Genomic DNA, 20,368 nt, shown 5'->3' with positions numbered 1-20,368 from the left:
CGTGTTTGTATATGGTTTTAAATGTGCCTTAGAATTTGGGTCGCAACCTCTTGCAGTGAGAACCAGTGTGATTGGCCTGTCGACGGGGTTCTAAGGGCTGTTTTTCTAAGTAAATGTTCAATAAACGTCAAACGTTTTTGTTTTTTTTGTTTTTATTTTACCCTTGAATCAAAAATCACTATACATTGTGGTAAAGCTTTACTGACAGCAATATAGTCATTTATTTTTTAAATTATCGTGACAAATTAGTATATCGAATGTTCTATCTCAACTTGGTTGAAAAAATTATATGTCTTGATAATAATTACGAAAACATTTTAGAGTGGTTATCGTGTTTATGTCACTGTCATTGTGTAATCGAATGCCAGTGTTCAGCAAGAGAGAAGTACATTTACACTACCAATGTGAAACCAATAAATCAGTCACATTTTATTATATTCTAAAAAGATTTATTGTCAAAAGCCATAAACATTCCAATTACCATCTAGCCCCGAGGGGAACCATAAGTATACTATTGTACAAATAATGTCATACAATGTGTTTCATAACACATTATACACTCTTACAGTACTGTGAAAGGTCAACATATTACGCCATCACGCTAATTCTATGGTATTGTTTCATTGTTACCACAAGTTTACATGTAATTCTCTTTCTGTGTTGAAACAGAAACTTTCAATATTATCCATATAAACTGCGACCGAAAAAAAACAACAGACGAAATATTGAAATCACACTGTCACGCGATGGCTGACATCTCTATACACAGGTTAACTTGTAGTAAATGCCTGGTTCCACATGTGACATGGTTTTGACCAATCACACTACAGTATTAGTATGTGACATGTGCAGAAGTTCTTAAAATGCAGATTTCATAAAATGCAATAAAATACAATAAAAGTGATAAATTATTCAGAATAAAATAAAAATACCGGCGATATTAAAAAAATTTACAGTGTGCATTGCATAGGCTTGCATGACGTATTTTGTACGCCAATACTGTTATTCCAACTTATACACACGTATTAAGCAACATTATCAATATCTTGATTATTATGAAAGATTCTGTATACTGACATAAAGTTTTAAACAACTGAATTTAGTGAAAATACTAAATCGGATATCAGTAGTTACGTTATCTTAATGTATGAAAAGATATTTTAGGGTGTTCCTTGACGTCTAAGGGAAATTCTAGTCTGCAGATCAGTAGTTACCTAACCATAATGTTTGGCCAAACATTAGTAACATGTTTTGAGGTGACGATGAAGCTCATAACTTGGTCACGGTTGGTGACTGTTTCAACCTTTCTTCAAATTGTTCCATTTTTTTCATAATTATTTTACACCTGAAATGAAATAGTTTATTGATCATACGCAAATATATATATCTTTCGGTGTGTCGATCGCGGGCTGTATTGTAATATTTCATCTAACGTGAATTTCAGAGTTCGATCATAATCAACAACATCATCATCCGATTAAATAAATAAATAAATAAATAAATAAATAAATAAATAAATAAATAAATAAATAAATAAATAAATAAATAAATAAATAAATAAATAAATAAATAAATAAATAAATAAATAAATAAATAAATAAATAAATAACATCTATCATTTTATTGTATAGTAGTTAATACATTCGTCTACAATGCATGTATCATAGTTGCAATGGATTATCGATTTGACACGGTTCAATGTTTATACCCATAGAGACCTGTCAACTGACGGTGAATCCCCTGCTGTGTGCACGAAGTGCGAGAAGGGAGGACACTCCCCAGTCCCGGTGACGTGACAGCTAAAGATTATCTGAACTTTAGGCGGTGATACACAATTTAACTGATTGGTGGACATAATGGGCGTGTTCGTGCTCGCACCAGGGGATTTGCCATCACTCGACATGCCCCTGTGTCAATACCATTCATTGTAATGAGAACCAATTGCAAATAAGCTAAATAACTAAACAAAATCATGCGTATTCAAGAAATGGAAGGAGATAAGCTAAATAATCACGTGGTTACCTTTCTTCAATTCTATTCATTCTTGATTCGGCACTACTTCGTTGTTCATCTGCTTGTCGTCGTCTGTAATTATCTAATGATTCACGCTCAATTGCTTTCATTAACCTATCATATTCGCCAACTTCCGATGTCCCCGATGACGTCATGTTAATTTCAGATGTGGCTGAAAATAAAAGAAACAAATGTGTATAATAGTAAAATATTGTTAAAATAGTGATCGTGTTGCGGGAATCATTACAATGAATGTAAGTTACATTGTATAATTGAGAATTGTTTCAAATTATTATGCTTAGGGAATCTTTCTCTCTCCGCAGTTGTGCGTTTAGTTTTGGTCGTCTTCACCAAACAATGGTCCATTCCTAACACACGAATCACACGTGACCACATTTATGGAATTTACATTCATTTATAACAGTGAGCTTCAGCGAAAAAAAAAGAATAGGTAGGTGGGTAATATTGTTTAACGTGACAGAACTACGTACAGTAAATTAGTGACGAAAGCAACACAAATCTAAATTTACAGTTCCTGCCAAAACAATATTGATTGATTGATGCCCTCTGTGGTAGTATCAAGCATTTGTCTACAAATCTTCTCAAGCCTGGTATCTCAGTTCCACATTGGTGGTTTGTTATTCTTCCTCCTCATCATTCGAGTAAATTTCTCTCTCGTCAGTGTGAGAGCATCTTCTTGTATATTATATCAACTGCCAAAATAGCAATTCATATCTCTCGTCGGAATAAGCGAGAGAAAAACCTGCTTGTGAATCCATTTGAAATATTCAAGAATCGAATTGTTGCCCGGATAAAGTCGGAGTACCAGTATTTCAAAATGATAAAACAACTGGAAAGGTTTGAACAAGTCTGGGCTACTAATGATACACTTTGTTCAGTAGAAAATGGAGTATTACAAATCCATGTCTGATTGCGTTTTCATATTTTATTTTTTCTGGTTTCCTTCACATGGTCATTTTGTTTCGTGTTTTCTTTATACGTTTCGGTTTTCCTTAGCATTTGGCAGGGGGGGGTCGTAACCTCTTGTAGTGAGAACCAGTGTGACTGGCCTGCCAACGGGATGCTAAGGTTTTTATAGTAAAAGTTATCAGTCACTTCCGTTAATGTAATTTAGTTTTATTATCCGTAAATCAAAAATCACTAAACAATATTTTAAGGGCTTTAGTCGTCGCGCCACGCATGCGCGAGATATATGGGTCTCATATAAACAAAGATGGCGACTTTGACTGATGCGTAGATCAATGAGTACAAACTAAGACGTTACCATGCTTTAATTAGGTATTCACAGGTGAATGTAAGGTATCAAAGGAGTCATCGGCGATAATTAGTGCAAGTCGCGCTCCAGTTAAACCTCATACTTGTGATTTCCATTATAACAGCGCATTGGATTGTTGGTAAATCAATGTTTATCAACACAAATGTCGCACATAATATATATCAGCAGAATATAATTCTTGATAATGCCAAATAACAAATAATGACCTATTAATTGGTGCTTTAATTACCTACCGACGCAACACACCTTGTGGTGGGATATTATGACAGAACCCCACACCTTCCCCGTGGCTTTCGTTGCGAGCGAAGCGAGTGAAAGTACAGCAGAATACACCGCATCTCGAGTAAACACATGTCAGGTGTACTTCGAGATGTATTCTGCTGTACTTTCACTCGCTTCGCTCGTTAAACCTCATACTTCGCTCGTGAAAGTACTGCCGCAGGATACACCGCATCACTCGTGAAAATAACTTCCATACGCAACGAAAGCTACGGGGAAGGTGTGGGGTTCTGTCATAATATGCCAGTGTATTCTGAAAAGTTTTACCATAGGACACGCCGACACAAAAAGATGCGTATGGCATATCGTATTAGTTAAGTGCCGACTATCAAAGCTTTTTATTCTCTGAAAATGATATTCTGACTCAGCTTACCGGGTTGTTTTTTACAGCTGCTACACGCAGTACATTTTAACAAACACCACCTGACAGTTCGATAGATGTGGACAACAATGATGAAAGGCGGTGGAATGGCAGGACGATCTTCATACTCAGAGATCAAGGAATAACGTTCGTATCGCCACTCTACCAATGAATTGGCTTCAACTCTTTCATATACTCGACTGAAATAAACAAATAAAGTAAACGAGTTAGAATGAAAAATGCTATTTCAGTTATATATAGTATTTTGTTGGAGCTTAAATTATTACGCGTATTAACGCTGAAAGTAAACATCACTATACAATATTTGACTGACCTGAAAATGGCAATTAGGATGTTCAGTAGAAGTACATTGCCAATCAACAAATATAAAGCGAGTAATATTGTATATGTTATTGATGAAAATGTATCGGGAACGGGAATATCAAGTTCATCTGGGAGAAGAAAAAAAAACATATAAATGCGGTTACTATTGTAAGATTAGACGGGTGCTCATTTGATAGTTCATCATTTGCATTTGTATTGTAAACAATCTTGCCCGTGATTTACGTGCTATGTGCTTATTCACAAGTGGACACGAAGTTGCTTACTGGTTGTGTTCATTACTTCAAGGAAGAGCTCTCCGTAAATCTGAAAGTACGGCATGTAGAAGATATCTCGCAGTATTCCCCGGTACGGGTCACGTCCTGTGTAAAGTATTATCTGGGCAGCAACTCCAAAGCCGACGATGAACACCATCAACACCAATAGGAACCAATACATTTCACGTAACTAAGCGAAAGAGATTATATTAGATATTGCGCTTTGGTACATACGTGGGTCTCAATGGCATATAGTGTAATAGGCATTAACAGTGTGCCAGTTATAAATAGATGACCCCCCCCCCCCCACACACACACACACACTGTGTCATCGCTCGCGCCATTTATTGGAAATGCAAGAAAATGTATCCAGCGTAGTCGTTGTTCCTTGCAAATCTTACAATAACTTAGCCGTGCAGTTTCACTTAATTACAGTATGGGGTATAATAAACGCAATCTCCAGTTCGCATCCATCCCGCCTCGCTTTGGCTGGCTACTTGCTTTTCAACGTTGTGTATGCTGCCCACACTGAGCGACTGAAATCGAGGCTAAAATTATTATCGAACAAAAAAAAGCAAAAGTTTCTAAAACAACTTCACTATTGATACTTGCTGTAGAACTACGTCTAACATATAGAGCCAGTTTAGAATGACGAAACACATACAACATTCGATAATTTTTTATAAAAACGTTAAAGTACTCACCATTCCTTTTATCATTATCAAAAAGGGGCCGAGATTTTTACTGAATAAATACATTCGTAACATCCGTATCCAAAATATCACACAGCCAATTGCATATAGAGCTCTGGATACAGAGAATGCTGTGTCGTTGTCATAGAAACGAATTCCGAACCCCACCGCCACACAGATAATAGCAAAGGTATCTAAGACATTCCAGATACTTCTCCAGTAGTTGGTGAATCGTTGCCAAACAGATTCATGCTCATCACGTGGTATAAATATCTTATGATAATAAATTGAATATGAAAAAAATGTTTAAGGTCAATATCTAACCAGTCACATTATTTGTCAAATTTAATAGGATGACATAAGAAACTTGTTATGATAAACATATATCAATATCCGTGGTTATGTAATGTATGCAAATAGTGTTACTACATTAACGGAAGTGCATCTGTTTGCTAGTACAAGTTTTACGATTGTTAGAGTAAACAGGGAGGAATGTGTGTGGAATGGACAGAGTGAGCATCATTATTATTTTATCAAGTGAGCCGCGAATGAATTTAAAGAGTCTAATGGTGAACCGCCTCTTACCTGTCTAATCTCCTCCAAGAGCATAGTGAGTACCCATACGTGTAGGATGTAGTCCTGAGTCTTAAAGGGATATCGATCCATATACAGTGAAACATGGCTGTACAGTATCAAGAAACATAATAACGCCACCTATGGTACAAAATGACTTGCCGTTAATTAACAATTGCAAATGTAATCAAGTGTTTACGTGCTGGTAGGTGAAGAACGCGTCTGAACTCTTTAGTTCGAGTAAATGTGTCCATTGTATGGCAAATAGTTCAACTTGAAGTCGCATATGTTGTTTAGATGAATTTACACATGTATATAACTGCAAACAAATTTCACTGCTGGGACTTACCCAATCAAATACAAATTTTGTCATCGGAGCGCTGTAAAACGCATTGATTTTTCCAAGACAGCTATGCTCTGTGAATGACAAAAAAGACTGTGATATTAAATTGTTATACCGTGGAAGGTACTAACGTTAGTACCTTCCATGGTTATACCAAACCTATTTAATTTATTTCAAATGAATAGTATGTACATGTGTATGTTTTGACCTGTATCACGTGTATGTGTTGACTTGTAGCACGTGTATGTGTCGACTTGTATCACGTGTATGTGTTGACTCGTATCACGTGTATGTGTTGACTCGTATCACGTGTATGTGTCGACTTGTATCACGTGTATGTGTTGACTCGTATCACGTGTATGTGTTGACTCGTATCACGTGTATGTGTTGACTCGTAACGTGTGTATGTGTTGACTCGTATCACGTGTATGTGTTGACTCGTATCGTGTGTATGTGTTGACTCGTATCGTGTGTATGTGTCGACTCGTATCACGTGTATGTGTTGACTCGTATCATGTGTATGTGTTGTGACTCGTATCACGTGTATGTGTTGACTCGTATCACGTGTATGTGTTGACTCGTATCGTGTGTATGTGTTGACTCGTATCGTGTGTATGTGTTGACTCGTATCGTGTGTATGTGTTGACTCGTATCGTGTGTATGTGTTGACTCGTATCACGTGTATGTGTTGACTCGTATCACGTGTATGTGTTGACTCGTATCACGTGTATGTGTTGACTCGTACGACGTGTATGTGTTGACTCGTATCACGTGTAGGTGTTGACTCGTATCACGTGTATGTGTTGACTCGTATCGTGTGTATGTGTTGACTCGTATCACGTGTAGGTGTTGACTCGTATCACGTGTATGTGTTTACTCGTATCACGTGTATGTGTCGACTCGTATCGTGTGTATGTGTTGACTCGTGTCACGTGTATGTGTTGACTCGTATTGTGTGTATGTGTTGACTCGTATCACGTGTATGTGTTGACTAGTATCACGTGTAGGTGTTGACTTGTATCACGTGTAGGTGTTGACTAGTAACACGTGTATGTGTTTACTCGTATCACGTGTATGTGTTGACTCGTATCGTGTGTATGTGTTGACTCGTATCACGTGTATGTGTTGACTAGTATCACGTGTATGTGTTGACTCGTATCACGTGTATGTGTTGACTAGTATCACGTGTATGTGTTGACTCGTATCACGTGTATGTGTTGACTCGTATCACGTGTATGTGTTGACTCGTACGACGTGTATGTGTTGACTCGTATCACGTGTAGGTGTTGACTCGTATCACGTGTATGTGTTGACTCGTATCACGTGTATGTGTTGACTCGTACGACGTGTATGTGTTGACTCGTATCACGTGTAGGTGTTGACTCGTATCACGTGTATGTGTTGACTCGTATAGTGTGTATGTGTTGACTCGTATCACGTGTAGGTGTTGACTCGTATCACGTGTATGTGTTGACCCGTATCACGTGTAGGTGTTGACTCGTATCACGTGTATGTGTTTACTCGTATCGTGTGTATGTGTTGACTCGTATCGTGTGTATGTGTTGACTCGTATCACGTGTATGTGTTGACTCGTATCGTGTGTATGTGTTGACTCGTATCACGTGTATGTGTTGACTCGTATCACGTGTATGTGTTTACTCGTATCACGTGTATGTGTCGACTCGTATCGTGTGTATGTGTTGACTCGTATCACGTGTATGTGTTGACTAGTATCACGTGTATGTGTTTACTCGTATCACTTGTATGTGTTGACTCGTATTGTGTGTATGTGTTGACTCGTATCACGTGTATGTGTTGACTAGTATCACGTGTATGTGTTTACTCGTATCACGTGTATGTGTTGACTAGTATCACGTGTAGGTGTTGACTTGTATCACGTGTAGGTGTTGACTAGTAACACGTGTATGTGTTTACTCGTATCACGTGTATGTGTTGACTCGTATCGTGTGTATGTGTTGACTCGTATCACGTGTATGTGTTGACTAGTATCACGTGTAGGTGTTGACTTGTATCACGTGTAGGTGTTGACTAGTATCACGTGTATGTGTTTACTCGTATCACGTGTATGTGTTTACTCGTATCACGTGTATGTGTTGACTCGTATCGTGTGTATGTGTTGACTCGTATCACGTGTATGTGTTGACTAGTATCACGTGTATGTGTTGACTCGTATCACGTGTATGTGTTGACTAGTATCACGTGTATGTGTTGACTCGTATCACGTGTATGTGTTGACTAGTATCACGTGTAGGTGTTGACTTGTATCACGTGTAGGTGTTGACTAGTAACACGTGTATGTGTTTACTCGTATCACGTGTATGTGTTGACTCGTATCGTGTGTATGTGTTGACTCGTATCACGTGTATGTGTTGACTAGTATCACGTGTAGGTGTTGACTTGTATCACGTGTAGGTGTTGACTAGTATCACGTGTATGTGTTTACTCGTATCACGTGTATGTGTTTACTCGTATCGTGTGTATGTGTTGACTCGTATCACGTGTATGTGTTGACTAGTATCACGTGTATGTGTTGACTCGTATCACGTGTATGTGTTGACTAGTATCACGTGTATGTGTTGACTCGTATCACGTGTATGTGTTGACTAGTATCACGTGTATGTGTTGACTCGTATCACGTGTATGTGTCGACTCGTATCACTTGTGTGTGTTGATTAGTATCACAAGAATGTGTAGTTTCTTATTGTGTGTAACATTCCATCTTCTCAATTGCTTAACAAATCCTCAAATTGTTTTTGGTGGGAATTCCGCGCGATGTTACTCACCATGTTTGAATTTGACGGTACAGAATATGGCAGGAGGAAATAACACTGGTAGCAGTACCTACAACAACAAAAAATATTAGTACCGTGTTCCGTTAATTAAACAAGGTTATGAACTGATGTATTGGTGACTATCATAATGTGAATTACTTCACTGAACTCGACTCTACAAGAGTGTAATGAACATGTATTAGTTACCTTATGTGTGAAAGGATACTTCATGTCGCCATCCCATCTATTATCTAAAGATCTCTGGCAACTAGCATGACCTACAAATCGCTGAAACAGATAACGTAAGAGCGTTTAGGGTCGCCATTACAGAAATTGCTCCCTCAATTTCACTCGTTTAAGATGTGAATAACCGAGAATTTTGTTAATGTTTTAAATAACTTTGTTCGATAATGTATTTTGAGAAATATAGTAAGATACAATTTATCGTGAAAATTATGTTAAGATTGATGCTAAAACAACACTTATTTCACCATGAAACATGCTTTAAAAATACTGAAAGTTATGCACGTGGTTCCTTTAATGTTTTCCGAGTAGTGGAATACAATTCCCAGAGAAACAAAACTATTAGCCGTGGTCACATTTCACCCTCGTGGTAACAATACCTTACAATCAGCCAAAGCTCCTAGTTCCAACATGTTTAGATTTCCCAACAACGGCAGCCTTCGCTCCACAAGTTGTAACGCATAGTCGTCGTCCAATGCCCTTGTCTCCGCAAGGACATTACATGCCTTGTCCTCGTACTCACTGAGCGAGAAGATATGTAATTATTACTGAGCTGTGCATAAAAAAGGCCGTTGAAGTGCTGATGGAAGTTGTGTTCACGAAGAAAGTTAAGTAACATGGAAAACACTGTAGATTACCCCCATTGAACAATATTCAGGATGTTAACAAAGATGGAATACAATATAGTACGGTGGCAACATATGAATATTTCTACTATCTACATAAATATGGTGTAAGAATTCAACACCGTATATAATCACAAGACACAAATCGCAACTACAAAGCGCAGTAATACTTACTCTGCCAGAGTTAAACACAATGCTTCATCGTCTGGGTCGGCGAATCCTTTGCTAGCTATACACTTGTACACTCTGCACGCAACAATAGCCAGGGAGATTGGGTCAGCGCATCGTGTCCAAAAGAACGACGCTAGTTCATACCTACACAGAATTATTGGTTTTATTATTATTAGTAGTAGTATTAGTATTAATATATTCATTTATTTTTTTCTCCAATGTGTTGATGTTACAGTTAGCATATATACATGACACATGACGCGTTGAGCAAATTATGAAGAAATTCCACCCACCTGTTAACAAGTAAAGCCCAAATAAACAACTCTCGGAATGGCCTCTTCTCGTATTTTTCTTCGACGTCTATGAGCAAACAAATCGTATGATTATTATGAATGCTCAACTAAATAAGTCATAGTGCCAGCCAAACAGCAGTAGAACTATTGACAGCTTGCGAATTTCGCACGACATTCTGCCCTCCGTTGCATTTTAAGACACACATATGTCTCAAGTTATTTTTTGTGGATAGTGGATAGAGTAACCCACTTGAGACGATTCGATGCGAATTTGGAAATAATCTAGCATTACGATAGATCATGTATGAGACTTTGGCTATAGGCTCCTTAGAATGGTCATTCCTATTTTAACGTTGAATTATTCATGAGCAAACGACGAAGCTTACAATACATATTTTGTGTTTATTTAAATTAGCCTACTCCAGTACTGTGCATGGAGCAATGCAACAGTCACTAGCTAGCTAGCGCCCTCTTGCAATTTACTCGAATCAGGCCCAAACTGTAGGTTTATATCTGTAGACCCACACTTTCTCGCAGTGTTTTTAATACTTACTACTCGGTGTGTAATAACCTCTCATCATGGATTTTAATTCTTCGTTGACACTGCGTCTATAAGACGGACAACTATTTCGAATCTGTTCAAAGGAAAAGACGCAATATATGTAAATTGTGCACTCAATATTCTTGAATTGAATTACATATTATACTATATATTTTTACTACCACAAAATTATATCTTGGCAAACACAATTTATTCCGAAGAACTAATTAAGAACAAAAAAAAATACTATTTAGACACTTCGGAAGAAAACCTCATTCCATATAATAATGGAGTTAGTTTAAAGCGGGGAAGGCTTCTGCTGCTCCTGTCGCAGACGGCCATCATAAATGTTTACAAGCTTCTACCCATTTTTAGGACGTGTTGTAATCGTCGCTTAGGTCTCAATTTCCGTGCGCAGGTGACCCCTCCCAATGCCCCCATTTTTCTACGAATATATCTCTGCCATAACGCGATCTTGTGCTTGTCGTTGATTGGTCGATGCGTCACAAAGTGTCGGTGTGTATGGAAGAGATACATTCGGTGTTCTGGTCGCAAGGATCTCCGGGAAGGAGAATGCCAAAATTAATTTAATTAGTTTCCACGAAATTTCATTAATAGGCGGTTTTCGGTGATTAAAATCTTAAGATCACACGATACACATCATCGCGGCGCAGCCCCCCTAACTACACAAAGATAAATATATATAATGACTCACCTCGACGTCCAATGCTAAACTGCTTTTACTAGCATGCTATAAAAACAAATGAGAAAATTACCATGACTCAACAATTTCCACAAACTAACAATGGTTTTACCACTAGTGTTTCACCAAACCTTGAAAATACTAATCATTAAACAATATAATAGCGAGAAAATAGCACTATACAATGTACTATGTAAGCCTTGAATATATTAAACTAAAACAAATCTTTCTTAATTTATGCAAATTCATCGCAACCTCAAGTGGTCATGTTTAACACATTACTGTTAGCCGTGTAATACCGTTGTTAGCTAGTATAGGCAGCATGCCCTCCCAGCCTAGAGAAGAATGGAAACACTGATTCAGCAAAACAGGGACACGTGGTCGTCTCAACTAACTTACCCAGTGATAGAGTTGATCCAATCGAAAGTTTGTCAAGTAATCATTTAAGACTAAGCCATGATCTAATAATAATCGTACAAATGTCACTCTGTTTTCCTTCTCAGATAGTGCCCTTGACATGAGTTCTTCTTTCTAGAAATGTAAAAAAAAATTGAAAAATTATCGACGGAATACGGGGGAGTTGTGTTATATTCAGTACATGCTTTATCTAAATCAAAGAGAGTGTGTAGTTGTAGTAAATATTGTGTAGTTAATTTGACATACGCGTCATGGAAGAAAAACAAAAACAATGTAGCAAAATTCATATGACTCTTAATAGTTGTGAGACTCATTGTCCTGCCAGTGTACGAATTCAACCCATATCCTACAAAGGCTTTTCACTGGATGGAATAGCTAATAACCTTGATATGATATGTAATGATTTTGTTTATTTGAACTAATGAATAAGCACCGAATATAAGAAGTGTAAATGTGATTGTGGTGTTGCACTGAAATACTGCGGCCAATTGAGCAATAATTATACGTATACATTGTATAACAGTCCCTCAAGGTGTCGAGGGACTGTATAACCTCAGACTTGTATTACTAGTCTGAGGTATAATCAACGTCCACTTTATAGAAGAACTCTTACGTCTCCGGTGGACAGTGCTAAATTATTCAATGACATCATCTCTTTAGCTATATCTCCTCGGTTCCAGTTGAACGCCAAATAAAAGTATTCTCGACTGGCACCTCGTGCTGAAAACAAAAATGAGTCAGATTCATTAGTTTGCATAGTGGGTTTGATAAGGAAATATATAACTATAAATATTTTAATATATTCTTGATATGACCTATAGTACGCACAAGTAGTTTGATTACATTCATGTTGTATATAAGCTCATACGCCACTGTGACAATACTATGAGGTTATTACGAGGATACCTGAAAGTATGCACGAAGCTGGAGCCTAGCTGGAGTATCACCGACGCGCAACGGAGGTCGATTCGCGGCGTACTGTCTGAGTGCATACTTTGAGGTATTCTCGTAATAACCTTATTATTATACATCTTTTCCTTCCAAGGATACATCATAAGAATGCCGAAAGTTTAGAGCAGAATCAGCAAACTTCTTTGTCTGGAGTCCGGTCAAACCCCGATGGCAGCCATGTTTGTTTTTATTATTTAGAGGACGCTTACGCGCGTAATCATTCCATATTTGGAATTCGCATTTCCTTATATGGTAGGATGAAAATACCCCGTAAAATACCGCAAAATTACGGAACGTTGTAACTTATGGCGTTACAGTAACAGATGTATAATAAATCAAGTTATCCCAAGGATTCTTTGTTTTTTTACTGCGTTCAGATCATTGAGTAAGTTATAAGATATATTGGGACATCGTCGCTATGATTAGGATATAGTTATATTGGGCGACTTTTCAAAGACGGTGTATGAGATAGAGAGGACACCCACCCCGTAAAAGTGCTTGAAGTACTGCAAAATCAAAACCTGCATTTTCGTTCAATTGGTCAGCATCATAGACCTCCACCTGCAATCGAAATATGTTGAATAAGTAATAAACATGAATAAGTAATAAACATGAATAACGAATATAAACCATACATCTCAGTTTTCGCCCTTAGCTGAAATGCATGCCACGTATGACGTGGAATGAATATATTTCTACATAGATACATACATGCTTAAATACATTTCATAGCAATAGGCTGTTATTTACCAGATCCTTTCCTTCAATGATGTCACTAATATAACCTAGAAGCTCCGCTAAATGTCTCCTTTGTTCATCTGGGCTTTCACCATCGTGGGCTACTTCCACCATCTTTTCAAAGTAACCACCGCTATATTTGTCTTTAGTCACCTGGCTAAAAATTAATAATTATATTAATATATATATATATATATATATATATATATATATATATATATATATATATATATATATATATATATATATATATATATATATATATATATATATATATATATATATAATTTCTTTAATACACGGGAGACATTTAAAGCATACCTAGTATCGGTTTCTGGTACTTCTATGGAAGAACATACTTTTGTTACTATGGAAACTTACTCTATATTTTCGCAGTGTCTGCATGCATAAGATAGATAGTCCGCTGCTCTCCCGGTACCTTCGCACAGCACCACGGGAATTCTTCGTTTCAGTGCGTTCCTGACTGCCCGTGTGGTGTCAATACCTCCTTCCATCTGTATCAGTACACCAGACGCAGGAGCCGCCCCTACATAATGTAAATCAGGTTAAGTGCGATCATTGCTTACCATTACAGAACAGCAAACACATAAATTTATATTTGTTTTACCCTGAACAATAAATACTATGTAGTACCCCTTAACTCACCTGTTGTCAGGAGTTTTTGCAGTTCGACTCTCAGTTTCACACGAAACCGTTCCTCGTCGTCTTTGTCTTTTCTACTGACGAACACGAAGTGTGTGTGAAAAGGGTTGATGGGTATGGGTCCACTGCTCTTTATTGGCAGCACAGTATAAGTCGACGAGTAAAAAGTCTGAAATTAGAATATATTTTAATTAGAGCCCTGTTAACGCCGTGTATTACGTTGTAGGAGGGTTATTGGTTTTAATTTCATAGTAAACAATTGCGTGATGCGGGTTGACAATTGTGTCAACAACCAATATAAAGGAGTATACGGTGTCAAAGAACTTATCTACTATACCCAACCTTACAACTTTCTTTGGTATGGTGTGGGGGATGCAATAACAATAAGATTTACATGAAAACGGCGAGTGTGCGTTATTGATATCATATCACATAATTTATACCAACTCACACAGAATTAATGTTGTAATGTTGTGTTTTGTCATCGAATCACATATCAAGACTGTTTCATGTTAATCGTGTAAAACAACATTGCTTCAAGTTTCGGAATGTGGAAGGTACTAGTATATTGCCCATGTGAGCGACAAATCCTCGGACATCCACATGAAAGTGACAAACTTCCACCGTTATATCAGTGTTGATATATACTCCACTTTAATTCTTATTTCCACGTTATCTCACCTTAGATAATAATAATTGTGATTGTGCAAGTGCCGCACTCTCTTTCTTGAATGGTCTACTCTCCCGCCGTGCCGGTGACGACCCCGGTGTGGCCAGCAATGTAGTTTCCGTCGCTTCGTCGTCGGATATATCGTTACCACCCTTGGCAGACATCGACAATCTCCGTTCCTATAAAACGTTGAGATGAAATGAAGTACGACATTTACCATGCTCATTCGAAACATTCAGTACTGTACGTTTTGTTTTGTTTCTAAAAGTTTTCTTTAAAAATGTTCAAACGCTTGCTAAGATTCAAATTCGAGACATCGCAAACCGTTTTCTATATTTCTACATTTAGTGTTTAATATGTTAAGTAGTTTTTGTGCTCGGCTTGATTTCCAGTCTTTTTCTCGCCTCGTCTCAATGGTTGTCATGTATTGCAGTTTGTGTCAGCCGCCCTCAACGGTGTTTGTCTGAAACGTGGCGAGACACATACTTCCTTGTCACAAGCGGCTTGTCGGGCGCCCGTTGTCCGCCACAGCAGCACAGAGACACGGGACTGATTCCGTGTCAACTTGTGTTCATGTTTCTTGTACTTGGTTTTATGTAATCACTATATAAGTTATATATAGATGTGTATAGCATCATGCTGTATCAGATAAACCGTTATTATACTATCTATGGTATATACTCGAATAATAATAAGTAGCTTTAAAGCGGAGGGGTCATCATCTGCGCACGCGCGGGAATTAAGTCCTAAGCGAGGATAACAACGCACGCTAAAAACGCAAAGGCTCATGGGTAGACGCTTGTTTGTAAACAACGACATGCTATGGCCGTTTGCCACATGCGCAGGTGCCCCCCCCCCCCCCGCTTAAAAAAAACAAACAGAAAAATATGAAAAATGAAGTATTGCTGACTATAATGTAGAGGCATTCATAGACTTGCACACATTATCTTGTTCATTTGTTAGTGTTTTTTATTTCAGTAATAAAATATCATGGGAGTTTGTAGATGGCGATTTATATTTTATTTTATTAAAAATAAAACAAACAAAAAATAATAAATATGAGACTGTAAGCAAGTCTGATATTGTTCCATCATACCCCTTTCTAAAGACTATTCCCATGTTTACATACCTCTGTCTCAGTGTCAATAATGTTTTCTCTGCCGTCGACTTCGTGCCATGACGCAATTCCTATACAGTGTACTTTATGGCGTGCCTTGACACTGACACGTTTCATAGCATCGCCGACCACATTGACCACGCCCATATCGGTCCCTGCCGTCAATAACCAACTCTCACAAGTGGCTTGAGTCAGCTATAGAGGTATAACAAAACAGTAATATTTAGACTAAGTTAGGTGGGCCATAATAAACAACCGAACACACAAATCAGTCAGCATTACTTGACTCAACTGGGGAGGTCAAACTTGAGCAAACTTTCACCGACTTGCAAAATTGGTGAATTGAATAGGCTGAGTATATTACATTTGTACTTCACCGGTATATACTTGAATCTCGTCATTGTACCGAGTGCCATCTCAGGTGAAAACTTAAAATGTATTGTCAAGTCGATTTCTACAATATTGTTTGAGCACAATGACAAGAATACGGCATTGATCGTTCCTTTCTTGCGGCAGAGGTCACGTGACACTATGACTTCTGTGTAAACACGCATTTTAATGATTATCATAGTTTGTGTTACATAAATGTCTTGTTTCACGACTTAAAACATACCCAAAATGAACACCGAAAACAAAACAAAAAAACAATTAAACGAGAGAACTTTACAGTTACAAGTATAGCTCAAATTTTCTGAATAGGATTTTTTTACGAATAAAACAAAATTCGCCAATCTCACTGTCTATCTCAGAATATGGTCATACTGTTAAAGGGTCAAGTTCATTGTCATAATCACTGTTTACATTTCAAGTACGATATACCAGTGGTATTTGACAATTACATTGTACCAACAGTAAGTATATTGCTGCCGCGTTTTTTTTTAAGAATTATCTAAAATGATATATTGCACGTAATACTGAGCTGAAGATACATATCTGGCACCACATACGTACACTTATAGTAATATGCCTTGTCATAGAAAGTTGATTTATTATAAATTGTATATAAAACATGTTTGTAGTTTACAAAGCCCTCTACGGCCAGTCCTCCAATTGTATTACCGAAATGTTTCATGCACGGGTATCACTTCTGTGCACTGTGCGATAATCGTCATACTCTTTACTTGTGAATCTAATGTTACGTTTAAAAACATGTGGCGATACGGCCCTGACAAACCATGTAACAAATGGTCCAATATTAATGAGTTCAAAGTTCATTTGAAAATGTATTTGCAAAGCATATGTAAAGCATATGATTTGTAATTATTTTTTTTGCAGTTATAATTTATGTCATGCGCTCTTGGTCAGTTGCTACTGTAAATAGAGCAATGCTAGTAAATTTATTATTAATATAACGCAAATGTTTACCCCATATGTGTTTACTTTGTAAGGTTATGTGGCTGAGAAATAAACGAATTGAAAAACGAAACACACAGTTCAGCTATTCATGATTGCGTGGTCGGGGGCGAGTGAAATTCATATGCAGTTGCAGTTGCAGTATGGGAACTAGTGACTTAACCCCGACCAGTGTCACGGAAACCGATGATTTTTTTATTGGCTTTAAATATATGTAGGATTATTCTGAGGTAAATCATTTTTTTTTAAATCGACCGCCTTTTGATTGTTTTAATATAACGAGTAGAAATATTACACATAGCATACCACTGCTGTGTTACGTGATACCTACTCTGTTCAATCCGTCGATGAATATTTGACGATGTTCGTCGCTAACTCGAAACCGACGTGAGCCACCAGCGACAGCTATCACTAGTTCCGGTTTGGGTATTTTCCATTCATCCAGCATGATCCGCAAAACTTTCTCTGCGGCACGACGGGGATCATTCTCACCCGTTACCAGGACAAACTATAAGTGCGAGTAAAACCATTATACAAACTTTATTACACAACTAAATCATCAGAGGATTTAGTAAGGTAAAGAGAATAACAAGACATAAATACTATAATACATGTATGTCATAAACTGGTCATAGTAATAACTCGTACTCATTCCCGGGAAAGGAAAAAGGAAAACAACAAACATGTAGTTTGTTTGTTTGTTTTTTTAAATTGAACGGAAAGATTACACTGAAAAAAATATCATGTTTAAAATGAAGTTGGGTTTGGTGACTAACCCGTTCATAACAAACGGGCCAATTTGAATAATAACTGAGTGAAATTCCCTGATCCGGAGAGACCTTAGTACGTCCCATGCAGTTACATCCGATACGCCATGACGTGCATTGATTGGTCAACTCAGATACTTTTAGTGGTGGAAATTCAACACATGGTTGCACATTATAAATATAAGTATCACTTGCCTTGGCGGGTTCCCTGTTCCGCTCTGATCGCGTAATAAACTTGATTTCTCCTTTGCAATATACCATTATCCCAGTTACATTCCACCGTATAATTAGTTACACTGTGAACTTGTGAAAAAAAAACATGACATGAGTAGTAACTCAGCGAGTGACATGTTTTCATTTCAGTCATTTTCCGTTTAGCTACGGAAATTGGGCGGGTGTTATAATGGGTTCACTTATATTATTTTGTTGTTGAAAAATAAAATATAGACATGTTGACCAGCCTGGTGTGTCAGTAAAACGTTCTATACTAGCATATAATTTCTCTTTACTGTAATTCTATACTCCGGGACAAATCGTATCACGGTTTGTATTGACATAATCATTTATTACGGAATACACCGCAAAGTAAATTTCGTTTTTGATCAGACATCATGTACATTGTCAGCCCCCAGTTGCTATATTGTGGTGGTTACTGACTACGGTAAATCAAAGCTGGCACAACACGCAAAATATAAAACAATCTATCGACCTGATAACCGTAAGAATTGCTTTTACCATGAATTCTAAATTTTAATCGGTATTTACTATCCAATATAATTACCCAGTTTGAGAGAAGTAATTTCAAATCACAAAGTTTCTGAATAACTTGAAGATTCCATGCATACGCCGTATCATCGGTGCATTAAAGCTCCTGGCGTACTGCATAGCAAGGGCAGCGTAGTGGCACAACTGGGCGTAATACAGAATTCGTATCGATCCGTATACAGCGTGTGCCTGACAGCATTGTCTCAACTGTGTGTTACATATGTTATGTCGTTGTTATGGACCCTGACAACTGAGTTGGGCGTTAGTCTATTGTATTACCATACGGCATTCACAAGGTCAACACTACTAGTATATGAAAGGACAAACATGTCCAGATGACTCAACACTACTTCATTTAATGCTCTTTAAAAGTGCTATTCACATTTCTCCCTCAGCCAAGCGTCGTTCGTTGAGAACTGTGACTGACGACAATGATATAACAACAGCCTGTGTGTTCGAGAAACGCCCCGCCCATGTGTCAGGCTAATACTCGTAAATACACATATCTTCAACGTAAAAAAGAAACCGTCAAGGAGTGTTCAGGTCGGTCGGTGACGTGCTTGTTTTAGATATTACAATTATTACATACCGTCCAACCTTTCTCCCCAATACTTGCTTGGACATGACACGTCGTGTGTTTAATTGATAGGATAAAATTATAGTAGAAATAAAAGTTTTAAGCACATGTCGTCCAGTATTTACTTTCATTTAAGACATGGCATTGAATAAGCTACATGTGAACTATAGTGGCATGCGAGCGTGCTTACCCGATTTACGTTGTCACTGTGACGCTTTCACCCTCGTCGGCGCCTGCTTGTAGTGAATGTGGTACCAATATACAATACATACACATACAGTATGGATGTTGCTTGAATCCGAATAATTTGACGTTGTTACGAAGATATGGTCGCGCAAGTACGCGTCGAAACGGCCTCTATTATGATCCAGTGAGAAAGTATTTCAAAGGCCAGTGAACCAATAGTGTTAACCTAATTAAGGGCGTCCTCTATCGGCCTTTCTACGCTTGGTCGCTCTGTCACAAATTGTGACAACGAAAGTTCACTCACCAAGATACAGAAAATAGAGACTTCCTGGAATCCTGTAGCCCTTATTGTAACTATTGAATTACTCTAGCCGATAGGTACCAGAACTATCAATTGTTATTTTGTTTTTTGTTTATCTGTGTTTTGTAGTTTGTGCAGTTTTGTATTTTAAATATTTATAGTTTGTATATATTTTGTAATGTTAAGAATGGAAATAAATATATTATTTCTTATCGCTACCTTGAATATGTGTATAACGAGATAGAAATTTGGGCTGTGTATCGATTCCTCCATGATTGAGAACGCCTCTTGAGTCGGTCAGTACACCATAAATTTGATCTTATATTTCATTTCGTGT

The 20,368-nt window shown here is 37.6% G+C and overlaps 1 protein-coding gene across 2 annotated transcripts; it reads right to left on the bottom strand.

Moving 5' to 3' along the window:
- Positions 1–405: 405 nt before the first annotated feature.
- Positions 406–19,916, bottom strand: LOC102808651 (transient receptor potential cation channel subfamily M member 1-like). 2 transcript variants are annotated; one of them, XM_085504256.1, is made up of 26 exons: positions 19,735–19,916; positions 18,398–18,505; positions 17,767–17,943; positions 16,095–16,277; positions 14,977–15,144; positions 14,299–14,464; positions 14,014–14,179; positions 13,645–13,789; positions 13,380–13,455; positions 12,557–12,663; positions 11,926–12,057; positions 11,539–11,574; positions 10,836–10,917; positions 10,283–10,349; positions 9,993–10,133; positions 9,573–9,714; positions 9,157–9,237; positions 8,962–9,019; positions 6,164–6,231; positions 5,827–5,955; positions 5,254–5,514; positions 4,559–4,739; positions 4,285–4,402; positions 3,963–4,150; positions 2,023–2,185; positions 406–1,345 (listed from the first exon to the last, which is right to left on the bottom strand). In XM_085504256.1, the coding sequence occupies exons 2-26, from the start codon at positions 18,461–18,463 to the stop codon at positions 1,270–1,272; spliced, it is 3,177 nt and encodes a 1,058-aa protein (XP_085360382.1). In that variant the 5' UTR covers positions 18,464–18,505; positions 19,735–19,916; the 3' UTR covers positions 406–1,269. The 2 variants fall into 2 exon arrangements, with proteins under 2 accessions (XP_085360382.1, XP_085360383.1); XM_085504257.1 differs by lacking the exon at positions 19,735–19,916 and adding an exon at positions 18,984–19,106.
- Positions 19,917–20,368: the final 452 nt, after the last annotated feature.

Source organism: Saccoglossus kowalevskii, chromosome 10, assembly GCF_978046115.1.
Source record: "Saccoglossus kowalevskii chromosome 10, keSacKowa6.1, whole genome shotgun sequence".
NCBI lineage: Eukaryota > Metazoa > Hemichordata > Enteropneusta > Harrimaniidae > Saccoglossus > Saccoglossus kowalevskii.
This window is presented reverse-complemented; position numbering and strand designations above follow the sequence as displayed.

Bases quoted from the DNA above. Each gene is read 5' to 3' on its own strand.
- LOC102808651 (XM_085504256.1), bottom strand. From the start codon at position 18,463: ATGGTATATTGCAAAGGAGAAATCAAGTTTATTACGCGATCAGAGCGG. The intron at 10,350-10,835 runs GTAAGTATTAAA...GTTTGCTCATAG, and splicing joins AGGTTATTACACACCGAGTA to ACGTCGAAGAAAAATACGAG. The intron at 4,740-5,253 runs GTGAGTACTTTA...TCTTTCGCTTAG, and splicing joins TGATAATGATAAAAGGAATG to TTACGTGAAATGTATTGGTT.